The sequence below is a fragment of the Caloenas nicobarica genome, chromosome 5, assembly GCF_036013445.1.
Source record: "Caloenas nicobarica isolate bCalNic1 chromosome 5, bCalNic1.hap1, whole genome shotgun sequence".
NCBI lineage: Eukaryota > Metazoa > Chordata > Aves > Columbiformes > Columbidae > Caloenas > Caloenas nicobarica.
In genome coordinates this window covers 63,666,602-63,681,431 of record NC_088249.1, presented here as the reverse complement: position 1 = coordinate 63,681,431, position 14,830 = coordinate 63,666,602, and the positions used below count along the sequence as shown (strand labels likewise).

At 42.3% G+C, this 14,830-nt stretch overlaps 1 protein-coding gene across 1 annotated transcript; it reads right to left on the bottom strand.

The window, feature by feature from the left end:
* Nucleotides 1-12,350: 12,350 nt before the first annotated feature.
* FANCF (FA complementation group F) lies at nt 12,351-13,478 on the bottom strand. The gene has a single exon (XM_065636976.1). The coding sequence runs from the start codon at nt 13,443-13,445 to the stop codon at nt 12,351-12,353; it is 1,095 nt and encodes a 364-aa protein (XP_065493048.1). The 5' UTR covers nt 13,446-13,478.
* Nucleotides 13,479-14,830: the final 1,352 nt, after the last annotated feature.

The following is a 14,830-nucleotide window of genomic DNA, read 5'->3' as shown; positions in this document are numbered from 1 at the left end:
GACACTCTCTAGTAGCTTAATTTTTTTATACTGTGGCACCCAGAACTCCTTCCCAATGCTTTTCACCTAATCACAATGACAACCCGTGTGCTAAACTGTTGGTTAGAAAGAAAGAAAAAACACACCGAAGAGGGTACTTGAAGAAAGCATAAGACACCACTGCTGCCAGAAGAAACCGCTGTGCATATTCCCTACCCTGACCATAGGTTCCCACATACATATCTTCCACCTTTGCTCCAGCACACAGACACTTGAGCTACAAGGTGAACCAGAACGGGAGATGATTCAGGTGAAAATGAAGGTGTGCCAGGCCAGCAGGGCCTCTCACTCACCTAACAACACGACCACACAAGCGCTTGGCCTCCTCTCAAGAGCAGCAGGTGGGCCAGGCCACCTCCTTCAGCAGTGCAGGAGGTCTGCAGGAGCTTGGCCTTGCTGGGCTGGAAGCAGAGCCGACCAACAGCACCATCCTCCAGGGCAGGAGAGGACACAGGCTGCACAGGGAAGATCATAGAATCGTTTAGGTTGGAAAAGGTTTAAGATCATTAAGTCCAGCCGTTAACTTAATGCTGCCAAGTCCAGAAGGGGGGCTCAGAAGAAGACGATCCTGATCACAGCATCACAGAATTGTTGTGGTTGGAAGGGACCTCTAGAGATCATCCAGTCCAACCCATCTGCTAAAGCAGGTTCACCAGAGCAGATCACACAGGAATGTGTCCAGGCGGGTTTTCAATGTCTCCAGAGAAGGAGACTCCATAACCTCTCTGGGCAAAAGAAACAATCAGTCCTCTTGTCCTTTCATAGACCATTGGACAGATTTATTTGTCTTGGTAAAAACTATTTCCAAGAAGTCAAATAGTGCCAGTGGTTTAGTACTAGCAGGATATTCTCAAAAAACAAAGTGCACACATGCCAATCTCCTCCCAAAACTAAACCAAACCAAACACACACACAAAAACAAACAAACCAAAAAACAAACAAACACACACAAAAAAACCCCACAATAAAAAAAAGTCTCCTCCCACCCCCCCAAAAAAAGACCAAAACACGCCAAAACAACCAACCAACAAAACACACACACACAAAAATAGAATGAAATAATGAAATGACCCAGTGATTGTTTTGGAAGTGAACCAGTGAAGGCATTTGGAAAAATAATACAGGCTGCACATACAGAAACAAAAACTGATGGAACAGTAAAATGCTATCTCAGAAAGTAAATCTGAATGATCATCTATTTTCTCACTCAAGAAGCCCAATTCTAAGCGGGTGTAACTTGTCATAGCTCTGCAGCAGTTCCCTATTAGCTGAAAATTTGGTCCTTGAATCCTAGAAGTTCATATCTGAGAAGAAGAGATAGGAGAATGGAATTCCATATAAGCATTTTGGCTAGTAACAGAGCTGGTTTCTAATGCTGTGTTTCATTAGTAAAGCTAAGGGAAAAAAAGTAAAAACCAATGACTGCCCCATGAAAAATTAGGAGAGAAGTATTTTATAAACCTTTGTTAGTTTAGCTGTTATGAGGCTATTGCATAAGTACCCCATACTAATTTTATTGGCTCATAGCACTTATAATTTGAAAGTATTATGTTACCTGCATGAACCATACATATGGTTCAGAATGTCAGTGTAATCTGTCTGTGGGAACAGTAATGTATGGTTCTGGAATAGAGACTGTGTACATAAATTATGCAAGGTATTTTCTAATCCCCACCATATTTCAAGGAATGGGACAGCCATTATGTAACAAGAAATGTCTCCCACACCTTTGTGACAAATGGGACACGAACATTATTGCTTTTCCCTCTTCCTTCAGGGCAGGTCACTCTCTCAGTTCACTGCAGTAATGTGCCACTAATTCTAAAGGCTTCATGATTCATTCAGATTTCAGCATTTCATTGTGGTGGAAAAGCTACCATTTTCCATTTGTTTCACATGAACTTAATTACTTTTTACCATAGGAGTGCTGAAGGAATAAGTCACCTAAATGAAGTTTACAGCAGTGCATGTGATGAACAATTTTGCTGGTAATATCAAACGGCTGTTTGTTTTTTCTTAAAAGTTGCCTCTGAATTGCTGTTAAACATTCAGAACTTCTTAGACTCATAATTAAACAAGGACAGACCTGTGATGAGACCCAGGAATATAAATAGCCACAACAAGAGGCCAACTGCCATAAACTCCCTGCATCACTCTGCGCAAGTCATTTGATTTCTCTGTAGTTCAGGTTCTCCCTCCGCTTGACAGACTGAAAATGCCATTATTTACTTTCTTTAGAACTTAATTCAATTAAAAGATCTAACTTGTGGCTGGTAACTTTAAAGTGAGTGTGTTTTACATTCAAACTAAAAATTTCACAACCCAGAAACATGATTTGACAGTGAAAATGCTGTTACACTGTTAGTACAGGCAGGTCTATAGATTGACATTTTGTTAAAATGTATTAAAAGTAAGTATAAGAGACAGCATGGCAATTCATATAAGAATACGAAAAACCTATTTTCATCATTACAGTTCAAGAACTGTCTTCTTCAGACCAGTTGCTTTAGTTGGACCGAACCATTTTAGTTTTGCTGTACTACTGCATATGACAGGCTTAAAAGGGGAGACTAAAAGAACCAACATTTCCAAACTTTGCAGTGACAATTCACACTACAAAATATAAAGTTAAATACAAAGAGAAATGAAAAACAAAGGCCTCTTCTAATCTCGTTGGAAAAAAGTTCCCTCCAGAACTTAATCAGTAGCTGAACTTTTTACCTTGAATACATGTGCAATGTTCACCAAACACTGAAGTCATGATCTTCAGCATAAAGAGCAAAATGCCACCATGCCTGAAGCTCTTCTAGTGACAAGGATTCATCAGGTGTGTTACAACCGCGTGTCACAGCTGCCAAGATGATGAAAAACCTTTGCATTTTAAAAGGCCCTATATTTTAGGTTTATTTGGACACGCCTTCATGAAGACTGAAGACAGAAAAACTTAATCCAACATCTGTGTTATTCTTCTGTGACCAGAATACAGCAAAAATCTTTATTTTACCTTTTTATTTTTAATCTCTTATTTTTAATTACTGTTGGAAGAAAATGAAAAGATTAGCATAAGGTCATAATTCCCACCAACACACACCAATTCTAATTAGCTTCGGAGAATGAGATTACTTTTAATGCTGCCTATTTTGCTAACCTGTACTTTGTTTTAAAATAATTTTTCTGGTTCAGCTAACCCATTTCTTGGGCCAACTGCACGGGATACAGTGTTTTGCCCCACTTCAGATATCTTCTAAAGGGAGTAATGATTTGTTAACTTTTGCTCATTATACTCAAACAGTGATAGAGAAATAATACTGATGCTGTCATTTCTTCCACTTTGTAATGCAAAAGTCAAAATATGCATTCTATAAATCATTGTCTTGATTTGCCACTGCTTATAATTTGTTGAGTCTTCTCAATCACTCTAAACCAGCAACAACTATGGTAATGCAATTATGCCATGTATTTCTGGTATTATACCTTTGCAAAGCAAATGTAAAAAGGACTGAACAAAGCAAGCAGCAAAAGGTAATCGGCTTCCATGAACTCAAAGCATCTAGAAGATCACCATATCAGTTAAATCATCGTAGAACAAAACCACATGCAAGTATTTAGTGACTGCACCCTAAAACAAAGCACATGTACACAGAGAAGAGGTCCAGCTCACCGAAGCATTACAAATCAAAACGCAATCGCTTTCTTGAGCTTAAGGTGCTCTATGAGGAACTGAAAGGTTAATGAGCAAGATGGCTTTAATTGCTTTTTTTCTAAATACCTGGCCCATAAACTAAACACAATTGCCTTTAAAAGCTCCGTATTCCAAAATTTCTATAGTAAACGTTCTTTTGTTGGAATTTTCTATTGTGGAATTGGACTGTAAATAGGGATATAATATCTTTAATAGGTTGCAGACACCATATTCTTTTCAAATATCCTGACTTCGCTAGAGGTTATAATGACAGCAGTGAAATAGCTGAGATACCACTGGGAGCAATTTGTCAGTGCAGTGCACAAGGTCCAGTGTTTTCCTGTTGTAATTAGTGGCTGGTGCATGCTCACCATTACCTGACGTTACTGCAGTAATTCCAGACTCAACCATACAGCCACTGACTAGTGGAGTGTGCATTGTCTATGTTTGGATAATGTACCTTCTGTAAATTGTTCCTGCTAGTCCTTTGTGATTTATTTCATGTTTCCAATGAGAGTCTTGAACCAGCAGTGTCAGCAACATGTGTTTTTGACATTACCGACAACACAGACAAGAATGATTTATGCCATTTTTCCCCTTCTCGGATTGAACAGGTATAAAAAGTGTCAGATGTAGAAAGTCATGGGACAAAGAGAAAGCTTTAGAAAACTTGACTTAGATGGGAGGTGTGAAGATGAGAGTTTTACGTTACCAGAGTTAACACCTTAGGAATAATTCCTCAGTTATTTAAAAGAAATAATTATTTTTTTTTCACATTATATATTCCTTACATAGGAACTCCTGCCCTACACTTTTGTAGAGTCTCTCAAAAATAAGTGCAGCATTTCTTCCTGGCTTGGTGGAGATATTGCCCATTCCATTTCGCACCAAAATCTGTGCTCTATCTCCCTCAATTACAGTCAGTGACAAAAATCCAATTACATTCACAGGGAATCAGTATTAAGCCTGATCCAGATAAAACTTATTTTCTCACTTTAACTGGATGGACTCCAATAGTATTAAGAAATGATCACTTCAAAAATGTTACAACTGCAGCTTTGATCATGAGCCATGTGCTCTATGTATGCTACGCTCCCCACTTACTGAGGACCAGGCTCACAGGGTGTGACAAACAGCGAGATGCAGAATTTCACAGAGGGAAACAGCACATACTGCTCAGTGCCTGACCACTGTTTGAGTGAGACATTCAGCTGTGCACATGAACCAGAGTTTTTGTCAAATCAGAAAGAGAAAAAGCGGGACAGTTGGAGGAGACAAGATGACAGCAGCTCACACTCAATGGTGCTGTTGCAGCACTGGGAACTCAATGCAGAACTCGTGCAGTGACCTCACACTTCACAAGCCAGTGTCCCCTCCTGACCTGCGCTGTGCAACCGCACACTGTGACGTTTCGGTTGACTCTGAAACAAAGAACAATATATTGGCTCTAGTAAAAGTGGCAGAAGTCTTCCAACAATATAAACCACTTCTCTAGCTATTTCTGTCTCCTTGGGCATTGGACTACAATGTAGTTCACGGTAAATATGATTTGCAAGATGAATGATGACACATGCCTGGTTGGAATCAGCTCACTGTGCCACTTCTGGAGGGAGCAAAGTCTTACAGGCCTGCTACTGGTAACAGAGCCAGGCTCTGCCTCACACACCAAGAATTTATACTTAAAAAAACCCAACCAAACAGCAACAAAAACAACACCACCACCCCCAAAAAAACAAAACCCAAATCTACTAACAGCAGGATCACACTCCTGCTCATCTTGCAGGTCGGCATCATGGTCTTGCACTGAACCCAGAGTGTTAAATGCATCACCCAGGAACATGCAGCTTTGAAACCGGCCACAGATCTCTGCAAACCTTACATGAGGAAAATACAGGGTACCCAGATTCATACCAATAACCAATGTAATAAACTGTTGCTGCTTTGCATATTTTTCATCTTCTTTCTTAAACCCTCACTTTCCCCTCTAACAGGCCACAGGTTTTCGCTTGCTTGGTCCTACTTTTAGCCAAGAAACTTATGCTTGAAATTAAAAAAGCATATATATGAAGACATCAAGTCTATGCAAAGGATTGCAAGCAAGCAATGAAAAAACCCAAAAATCACTAAAAGTGTTGATAAATTATTTCATTAAGTCGATAATCTTACCATTACAGAAAACTGAATCTTTCTTTTAACTGTTTCAAGCTTTCTCTTCCTTCTGCTGGATCTTATCTGTGCTTTTTAAGTTAAACGATGGTTTGATATACCATTGGAACATGTGGCGGTTATTGTTGCCTTGTTGAATTTCAGCTCATGCAGTAACTTGTTATAAAATTCATTTAAGAATAGGGGAAAGTGTTTACTTGACTAGTCCACTAGTAGCAAGAAATTCTAGTTTCACATTAGAGAAATGTTTTTCTGCACTGTGGTCACCCTGGCTTTCGCTTAACGTATATTATCTTTCAATCTGAACAGTTTTTTGTGCACATTTGTGAGGAATAAAAAGGAAGGTGCTTGCTGCATTTGGGGAAAAATAAACCTGTAAACAAAAAACCCAAACCAACCAAACAAAAAGACTTAGGCAAATTGGAGGAGAATTCAGTGCTCAAACTAACTTGAACAAAACACACAAATGATGGGTCAGATTATTTCATTGGTAGAATCCAGCAAAAAACATCTTCTTACCCAAGAGTGAGTCAAAAAAAAGATCTAGACATAAACTAAATGATGATATTTTCTGCCTATCACTTCCAATGCCCAAAGATCCTTGTGTAGCTGTTGAGACCCTTAGTTTCAGGCAGAAAGTGTCTCTCCAAAAATGTCCAGCTCAGCAGAACAGCAAGCGCATCCTCAGGAGCACTGTCAGCCCCCCGGGACACAAACACAACTGCTTTGGTTGGACACAAACACTGGTGCCGTATTCTGTAGCTGGGAAGAGAATTTCACATGTTTTCTCTAAAGCTTGGGGCAGGCCAAGCATCTGACTGTCACTCTTAATAGATGGTTAAATTTAGCCTTCCTTACGCCTTATATTTTTAATACATAGAAGAAATTTATGCTTGAAAATAAATACCCTTTACAAGGCAAATTATAAAACACCTGAACTCTGCAACTTTTACCTTAACATTAAGAATGATGAGGCTGTGAGAGACAACATTACAGAACTTTTTGTCAATAGCATAAAGATTTTAAAGCCTTTTCCCCAGGGCATGGCATCGTTTCCTAGCTGAAAGGGCAAGCTTAGGCTATTGCAACATTAAGCAGCTGATGAATGACCTTGTTGTCACATTTGTTTTAGGGATTGATCATGTCCAATTAATTCCAAGAAGAAATCAATTCTTCTTACCTAGCTCATTTACATTAATAAGAAAATATTAATGACTTCACTGCCTATAAGTATTGGAAATAGAGGTTGCATTTACATTTCAGCCTGCTGGTATTCAAGAGGATTAATTATCTCCTCCTTGGAGAGCAAAACAAACTCACACAAGCTTTCCCAGATATTCAGCATTAAAATCAAGTATTTCTCTATGCATTTAACTGACAATTGGATCATATAACAATTAATCTTGTATTGCTGGCTTATTTTTATGGGTGTAATTTCTATCACATGCAATAGAAAGCACATAATCATTTTCTTCCATTGCTAACTTTACATCGAGAAAAGCACTATGTACAGAAACTCAAGACCATAATTACGATTTCCTGTTCAGATAGTCATTAAGTCTAACACGCTATAAGAGGAACAGGGATAGAAATGTGCAGGTAAAAGCGGTTCGTATCATTTCATTCCTGGCAACGATCCTTAGGAAAACATTCAAACTGAATCTTTGCGGTGGAATTTAAAACTCATGATGACTGCCAAAAACTTAAATAACACTTTATCAGATGCTGGGATTAGTCTCTTTGTGAGCTACACGCTATGAATAGCCCACGTCTGAGCATTCATCCTGGACTTTCTTCCCAGAGGGAGAAATATAATAGGAAGGTGCATTTCAAGACAAAATTCAGAATTTGATTGCTATATGCTCTGTTCAGTGCACACTGCTATTATTTCTGGTAAAATGTCCTAGTTAAGGGTTACAGTAAATTGATCACATAATACTACAGGAATTTATCATGTAATAGAAAAGGAATTTAAGAGCTGAATACCTAATATTATTAATAAAACAGGTCTGTGGATAGAGACAGTTAGGGGATACAGTTTATATTATTACCTGATCCTACATTAAATTAAAGAGATGGTAAAATCAGAATTGCAAGGACAAAATAGACTCTCAGTGGGGTTTTTCATTTGGAATCTTCTGAGTGGGCAGTAAAACAGTGGGTATTTACTCCCCGCATCTCTTCTGTCTCTAGGAGCGGCCCACGAGCTTGGCTTCTCCCTTCGGATCAGAAGCCCAAGCCCATCTGTGCAGAGAGACTCTGCTGCCACCCTCTGTGGTGTCCAAGATGATTCAAAACACCAACTGCAAGTAAAATGCCAACCACTCTAATTAAAGATTTAGGGACAAAGATGTCTAGTTGTGAAAGAACCGATACAATGAAAAACTATTAGGATGTAATTAAATATGGAAAGTAATATGAGTAACACTAAGGTATTGGCACACAAAGAATTAAAGTGGTGTTGGTACATGCATTATTTTGATATTGAAGTGTTAACAGTAGCTATGCTGAACAGCTTAAGGTATTTTGAGGCTATATTTGATAAATGATAAAAAAGAATGCATCTTAACTACGTGTTTATCTCTGGTCTAGTTCATTGCTACAGACATCCTTTTTTTCTGAAACGTTTAAAAAAGTATATAGGTGAGAACAAACATGTAATTGCTTCCAGGTTGTCTATCATCTCTCAATCTGAAATTCAGTACAGGCACATGAGTGATTAATAGAGAATGATGTGTTTGGTCAAAATAATATTTAATGCCTCATGAGACAGATACAATACTGATAGTTTTTGAGAAGGATTTATATTAATTCTTAATTGAAAAAAGCTATTTTTCCTGACCATACTCGCAATTATTCAAGTCTATTTTATACCAGGGCAGATAGCGTATTGTTCTTTTGTTCTCACCTCTACAAGAGCAACCCTTATTTAAACACGCAGTTTCCTACTCTGCACACACAGCTACAATTCTCATTCACCACCTTAATATTCTTGCCTGTTAAACCATTGATCCAAGTGGTCATTAGGGAACACAGAGGCTGAGTGCTTTAGCAGAGCAGCCAACATCGAAGCAAAAGTCTTTTGATTTTTTTTTTTTTTTTTTTAAATCACAAGATTCACAGACCCAATGTTGTCCCCAGAAGTAGCAAAGCCACTCAGCTTTGCTCTCTACCTTTTCTCCAGGGCCTTCAGAAGGGAACAGTTTTCTGCTTTTTCTCCTTACTGTCTCCACTTGCATGTTATTTATTTATTTTTCTGTAACTCTGCCCATCAAACTAAGTAGAGAACTAAGGTTCTCAAGCAGTTGGTTCCCATGTTAGTGGTGCCTCTTTGCTGTGTTCTGCATGGGGATGGTGCGAGGCCTTCGCTTACACTCTACAACAGGTCATTTATCCAAACTCTTCAAGGAATAGAGTTTAGCTTTAAATCTTCTGTTTTTCAGAAATTAGCCATACAACTTTAGCTTAGCTATCTAGTTAAACAGTACATGAAAATACTACTGCCATGTGATCAAAATATTAGTTTGTCTCCATGACCTAAAAAGTATTCACTTGTCATTGTCACTGAAGAACAAGAACTTTAGATCCTTATTCACCTAGTTGGGAGGTTGGGGAAACAAACCTTGTGTTCAAAACAAGTGTTCATTTTAATGCATTGCTGGGCTTGACATTTCCACTGGCCATTCTGAATTGAACGTGTTCTTTCAGTCACAATTGCGCTCACACGTTCACCTGAATGGCATCGATCTGCTTGTATTTTTTTCCTCAATGAACAATATATTCTGCACCATTCAACCTTATACTAGTATCTAGATATATACTGCAAATTACTGGAAGAACATATACTTTTTTTTCTAGATTTTGCTCAGTATGGTGATTACAAGGTAAGATACACTCCACAAGAGAAATAAGAAAAAAAGTAACATAGTATCCAGACAGCTCCTAGCATGTCCCTTGTGGAGTTACAGTACTGTTTGTCAAAAGGTAGTGTTTTCCCTTTAGTACTTCTTACAAAAAAAAAAAAAAAAAAAGAGCAGTGGTAGCAAAATGTATTCATCTTAGCTATTTATTGGGTAAGTAAAATCCTCCTGATTCACTAAATAAAATAATATGCCTCAGTACTTACTGGTCTGAAAAAGGAATGTAAGTTTCTTCAATAATAATTTTAATAAAGAAAATAGCAGAGATCTGTTTCTCTTTATTACTAAAAGGGGGAAGATAACAGTGGGGAATGAGGCTGTAGTCTGTCATTTCCAATATCTTACTGCCCGTGACAGTTCAGATTGTTTAGGTCAAGAGCTTGCAAGTTTGGGCTGCAAACCTCAGCATGTAAATATGAGCTGCAAATACATAGAAGGAGGTTACAGACACACTTCTTCCTTTCCTGTTTACACTTTTATTAAAATGGAGTTCCAAAAAAAATGTAATTAAGTGTCCTTTGCACGGCTACCTGGCAACCTCGACGAGCATGCTGAAATAATAGGGGATGTGGACTGGTGCACTTACTTCAATAACAGCCATATGGATTTTGGAATTTGGTAATCATGGATCTGGCACCTCTTTATAATGTATTTGGGACAGATTGGAACATTTTTGCAAAATTGCTACAACCAGGTGCTTCTGCCTCATTGAGGCTAAACTATCTTTTACTATTCAGGTGTCCTATAAGGAGGACAGAATTGGAAATCAAGTATATATGGTCTACGATGGCCCATCTCATGCTTTCCGCTCCCCAATTATTTCTTTATTTTCTCAATAAAGTCACCCTGAAGGGCCTATTGCTTCCTAGCTACTGGAGCAGAAGATTCTGCAGTTGCACTTAGCTAGCAAAAGGTGTAATGCTAAACTACTTAGAAAGACAACATCTGTCTTCATGAACTGAACTTTGCAAGAGAAAGCCTGAATTTATCAAAAAGCAAGACTTCAAATAGTGCAAGTATAAACTCCCTACAAGCACCACATCCTAGAAATAGTTAAAAGCTGCTAAGAGACATAACTCATAGTCAGCATGCTCAGTATATTAGGAAACATGTACCTTGACAAGCAAAACCAAGACTTAACTCTCATTGAACTTTGTCAGAGGCTCAGGTACCTGGGAACAGTCAGTTTTTAACTGGTTGAGGTCAATTATCCCTCACCAAGAGAGAGAATACCAGCAGCTTCTACTCGCCTTTTCCCATTAGATCCCCACGCAGAAGACAGTAACACTGATAAAGGTGGGGTTTTTATTATTATTATAACATTTGCAACACTACTGCAACATTTGATATTCACCCTTAACATATAGCTGGGGAGAAGGGAATGACTTTGAGTGATATCTTTGGGTATATCATTCATCAGGAACCTCTGATAGCAAAAAGTACCCTAACAGACAAAAACCCCTTATTCCTGCTAAAAGCATTAAGAGCAAGCTCAAGTGAAGTTTCCATACCACATGCCAAAACTACATAATGCAGGGAACTGTGGCTAGACGACATAAGTTTAAGCTTCATGCTTTATACTTCCAAGCAATTTTAAACAGTTAGAGACATCATTCATGTTCCTTTTGATACCACAGAAATACTGACTCAGTCCTGAAGTCCACCAACATGGTGCTCTCTTTTAACACTCACCATGAGTTCCAGACGGGGGGACAACCCCGTTTAAGAAAGAGCAAGATGACTGCCACAGCTGTAGCTTTTAGAATATGTTCATCTGCAGATCTCCATAATTTTATTGCCTCACTGACATAATGAAGAACCCAAAGAAAACTGTCATATTTTCCATAGATTAGCAGTGTGTCCTTCTAACTAATTAAAATGTGCTACCCTTGTGTCTCTTTTGTTTTAGAAGAGGGAGAAGAATAAAAATGTTTGTGTGTCTTTAATTATTTCCGTACAAGTTAGAATAGGCATTATTTCTCTTCCCAGATAAACAACATTCATCCTCTTGTACTAATTGTTTCCATTTCAAAATCATGAGATCCCCCCTAGTTTTGTGGTACAGAAATATCTGCCATAGCTGTATACACTATGTCGTGTCGTAACACAGACTACTACTCTAATTAGCTTCAATCCAGTTCATACTGGATGAAGACAACCACTACTAACCCTGAATTTGGGGTTTTCACATTTGTAACTTAATTTCCGCTTTGAGCTTTTTGTCAGCCTCCGACAGTTAAGAGACACAGCTACCATGACCATATCTCCACATTTGAAACAGAAAACATTTTCTTCATTAGGTAAGCAGCAAGTATTGAAAAGGAAGGCTTATTCTGCAGCGACTGGAATTAACAGTGCAATGACAAGAAAGCACCAGGCCTCCCTGAAAGGCTTCATATGCAGCCAAGAACAGCGTAGTCAGCAGCCACATCAGTGCTTGGTTTTCAACCCAAAGCAAGGTACAGTTTTCTTGCTTTTCACATGAAATAGAGTTAAGCAGATTTACTGGATTTCAGATTTCATGTTGCTTTCGCGTTCACACATCAGCGCTCTGCTTCTTTCCTCAGATATTCCTCTAATTCCGTGAGTAAGTCAGTCCACACACTTAGGCCACGGACCTTAAAGTCTCCATCCTGGGCCTTCAGGAGTTTCAGAGCAGCTTGGGTCTGTCCCTTGACCAGAGCAGACCCCTGACACAGGCAGCTGAAGCGCTCTCTCAGCTCCTCCCAGGACAATGCAGCTTTGTCAAGACAACTTTTAACCCACCGTCCCTGCAAGGGGTCATAGAGCAAGTCACTTCCCCAGCCGGTTAAGAGGTCCAAATAAGGTCTGTTTAACTGGGAATAGTGACCAGCAAGGGAGGCAAGAAGAGAGCCTGGGAGGAAAAGGCAGAAGGCAGAAAATCGCTCCATGTTCTCCAGCAGCCAGGCAAGCAGGGGCCCAGCAATGTCTTCTTCTCCTGTTGCACTCGCTTGGTTTCCATCTAGGCTGTTCCCATCCCGACCCCCGCCTCTGGCCTGCTCAGCGCCGCTCTCCTGCCTCAGCAGCAGCGCCGCCGCCACCACCCCAAAGGCCCGAGGCTGGGGGAGCTGCTCCAGGACACCCGACAACCACCGCAGCCTCCCCGCGGCCTCTCCGGCCGGCTGGGCCTCCTGCTCCTCCTCCCGCAGCCGGCTCAGCAGCAGCTGCGCCTCCGCCTGCACCTGCGGCTCCAGCCCCTCCGGGGGCCGCGGCAGCGCCAGCAGGCGGGAGGCGGCCTTGCGGCGGGCGAGGAGCGCCAAGCTGCGGGGCTCGGGACCGGGCTCCGCGCCGCCAGGGTGCAGCAGGCTGTGGATGAGGCGGCGGCAGGCGGCGGGCGGCAAAGCGCGGTTCTCCAGCAGCGCCAGGCCCAGCAGCTGCGGGCAGCGGCCCAGGTGGGGGAAGCCGAGCAGAGGGCTCGGCTGACCCCGCCGCAGCCGCCGCCCCAGCGCTTCCCGGAGGCGAGGCCGGGTGCGGAAGCGATCGTGGAGGTGCTGGAAATAACGGGCCCACTCTAGAGCCCTGTCCAGGGTCAGGGAGTCCCAGTCCCGCACCAGCGCGGAGCGGGACACAGCCAGGAGCGCGGGCAGCTGCTCCACCTGCTCCAGCACGGCCTCCATGGCGGCCGGGCCGGCCTGGCCTTGGCGCCAGCGGTTTGAGCAGAAGCCCCGCCTCCCGCCGGGAGCCGCAGCCAATCCGAACCGGCGAGGGCGGGGATTTGTATGTCCATTGGCTGAATCTGATGTCAATCCCATGCGGATTGATCTCCCGTTAAAGGAGCCGTTAAACGGCCGCCCGTGTCAGTTATTTGTCTAATGCCTCAGCGGGGGGCGGGTGGGGGAAGTTGAGGCGAATTAAAGCGTTAAAAACCGAGCGGGATTAAGTTGTGGAAAAAAATAATAAAACACGCACACAAAACCCACAACAACAAACAACCACCAGCTAACAAGCTTAGAATAAGCCTTAAAATTGCTAAATGCCCCTTAAAAAAATAAAACTTTTAAAGAGCAAACATCCCGTGTCCCACATTTAGGGGTATTTCCCGATTTCTGTGGTACCCCCATCCCTGCAGGGCGGCCATGGCCGAGCTCCCCAGTGCTGCCCCAGGCTGAACCCTGCCCAGGTAACGGCTGACAATGCAGCCAGGGTTTGCAGGGAAGGCCCCCATACAACATGGTGGAATTGTGCTATAATCACTCCTCTTTGTAGTGAGAAGCAACCCCTTCTCCCTTTCCCGCCTCCCCTAGCTGAAGGACAGCTGGCAATGGCAGGCTCGAGGTATTACATGTAGCTTGCAGGACGCAGCCTACCTGTTGGAGCGACCGTTCCCGGCTGCTTTCCTCATGTCCGCCGCCTCTGGGAGATGGGACATCTTCCTTTGTCCTCGCCCCCATGACAGACCTGCCACGCTCAGCGTTCCTGCACGTTGTGGGAGCGAGCGGGCCGACCTGGCTTCTGGAACCTTCTGCAGGCGTTCCCCGCTCCTGAGGGGGTGAAGTAGCGGCGGGAAAGTGCCTGGAGGGCGCTGGAGCTGGTAGATTTGAGAGCTGCCGGGTGCTCTGCAGGGAGTTCGTGGCCCTGTGGCGTAATCCTGGACATCGAGTGGGTATGAAGAAAGCGGAGAGGCCTGGTGACCCCCTGAGCTCCGCTGCAGGCAGCGATGGCGGCTGCACTGCCCAGGTGGGAACGGGGGAGTCACCGGGGCTGAGGGGCTCGGTGGGGATCGCGGTAGAGGAGCAGCCAGTCTGCGGGACCCCGGTTCGATCCCCGCCACCGCCTTAGAGCTACAAAGATGGCGAGGGGTCAGGAGAATCTTCTTTATGAGGAGAGACTGAGAAAGCAGGGTCTGTTCAGCCTGGAGAAGAGAAGCTGAGAGGGCATCTCATCAATGTTTATAAATATCACAAGGGCGGGTGTCAAGAAGACAGGACCAGACTCTTTTCAGCGGTGCCCAACATAGCATGAGGGGCAACGGGCACAGACTGAAGCCCAGGAGGTTCCATCT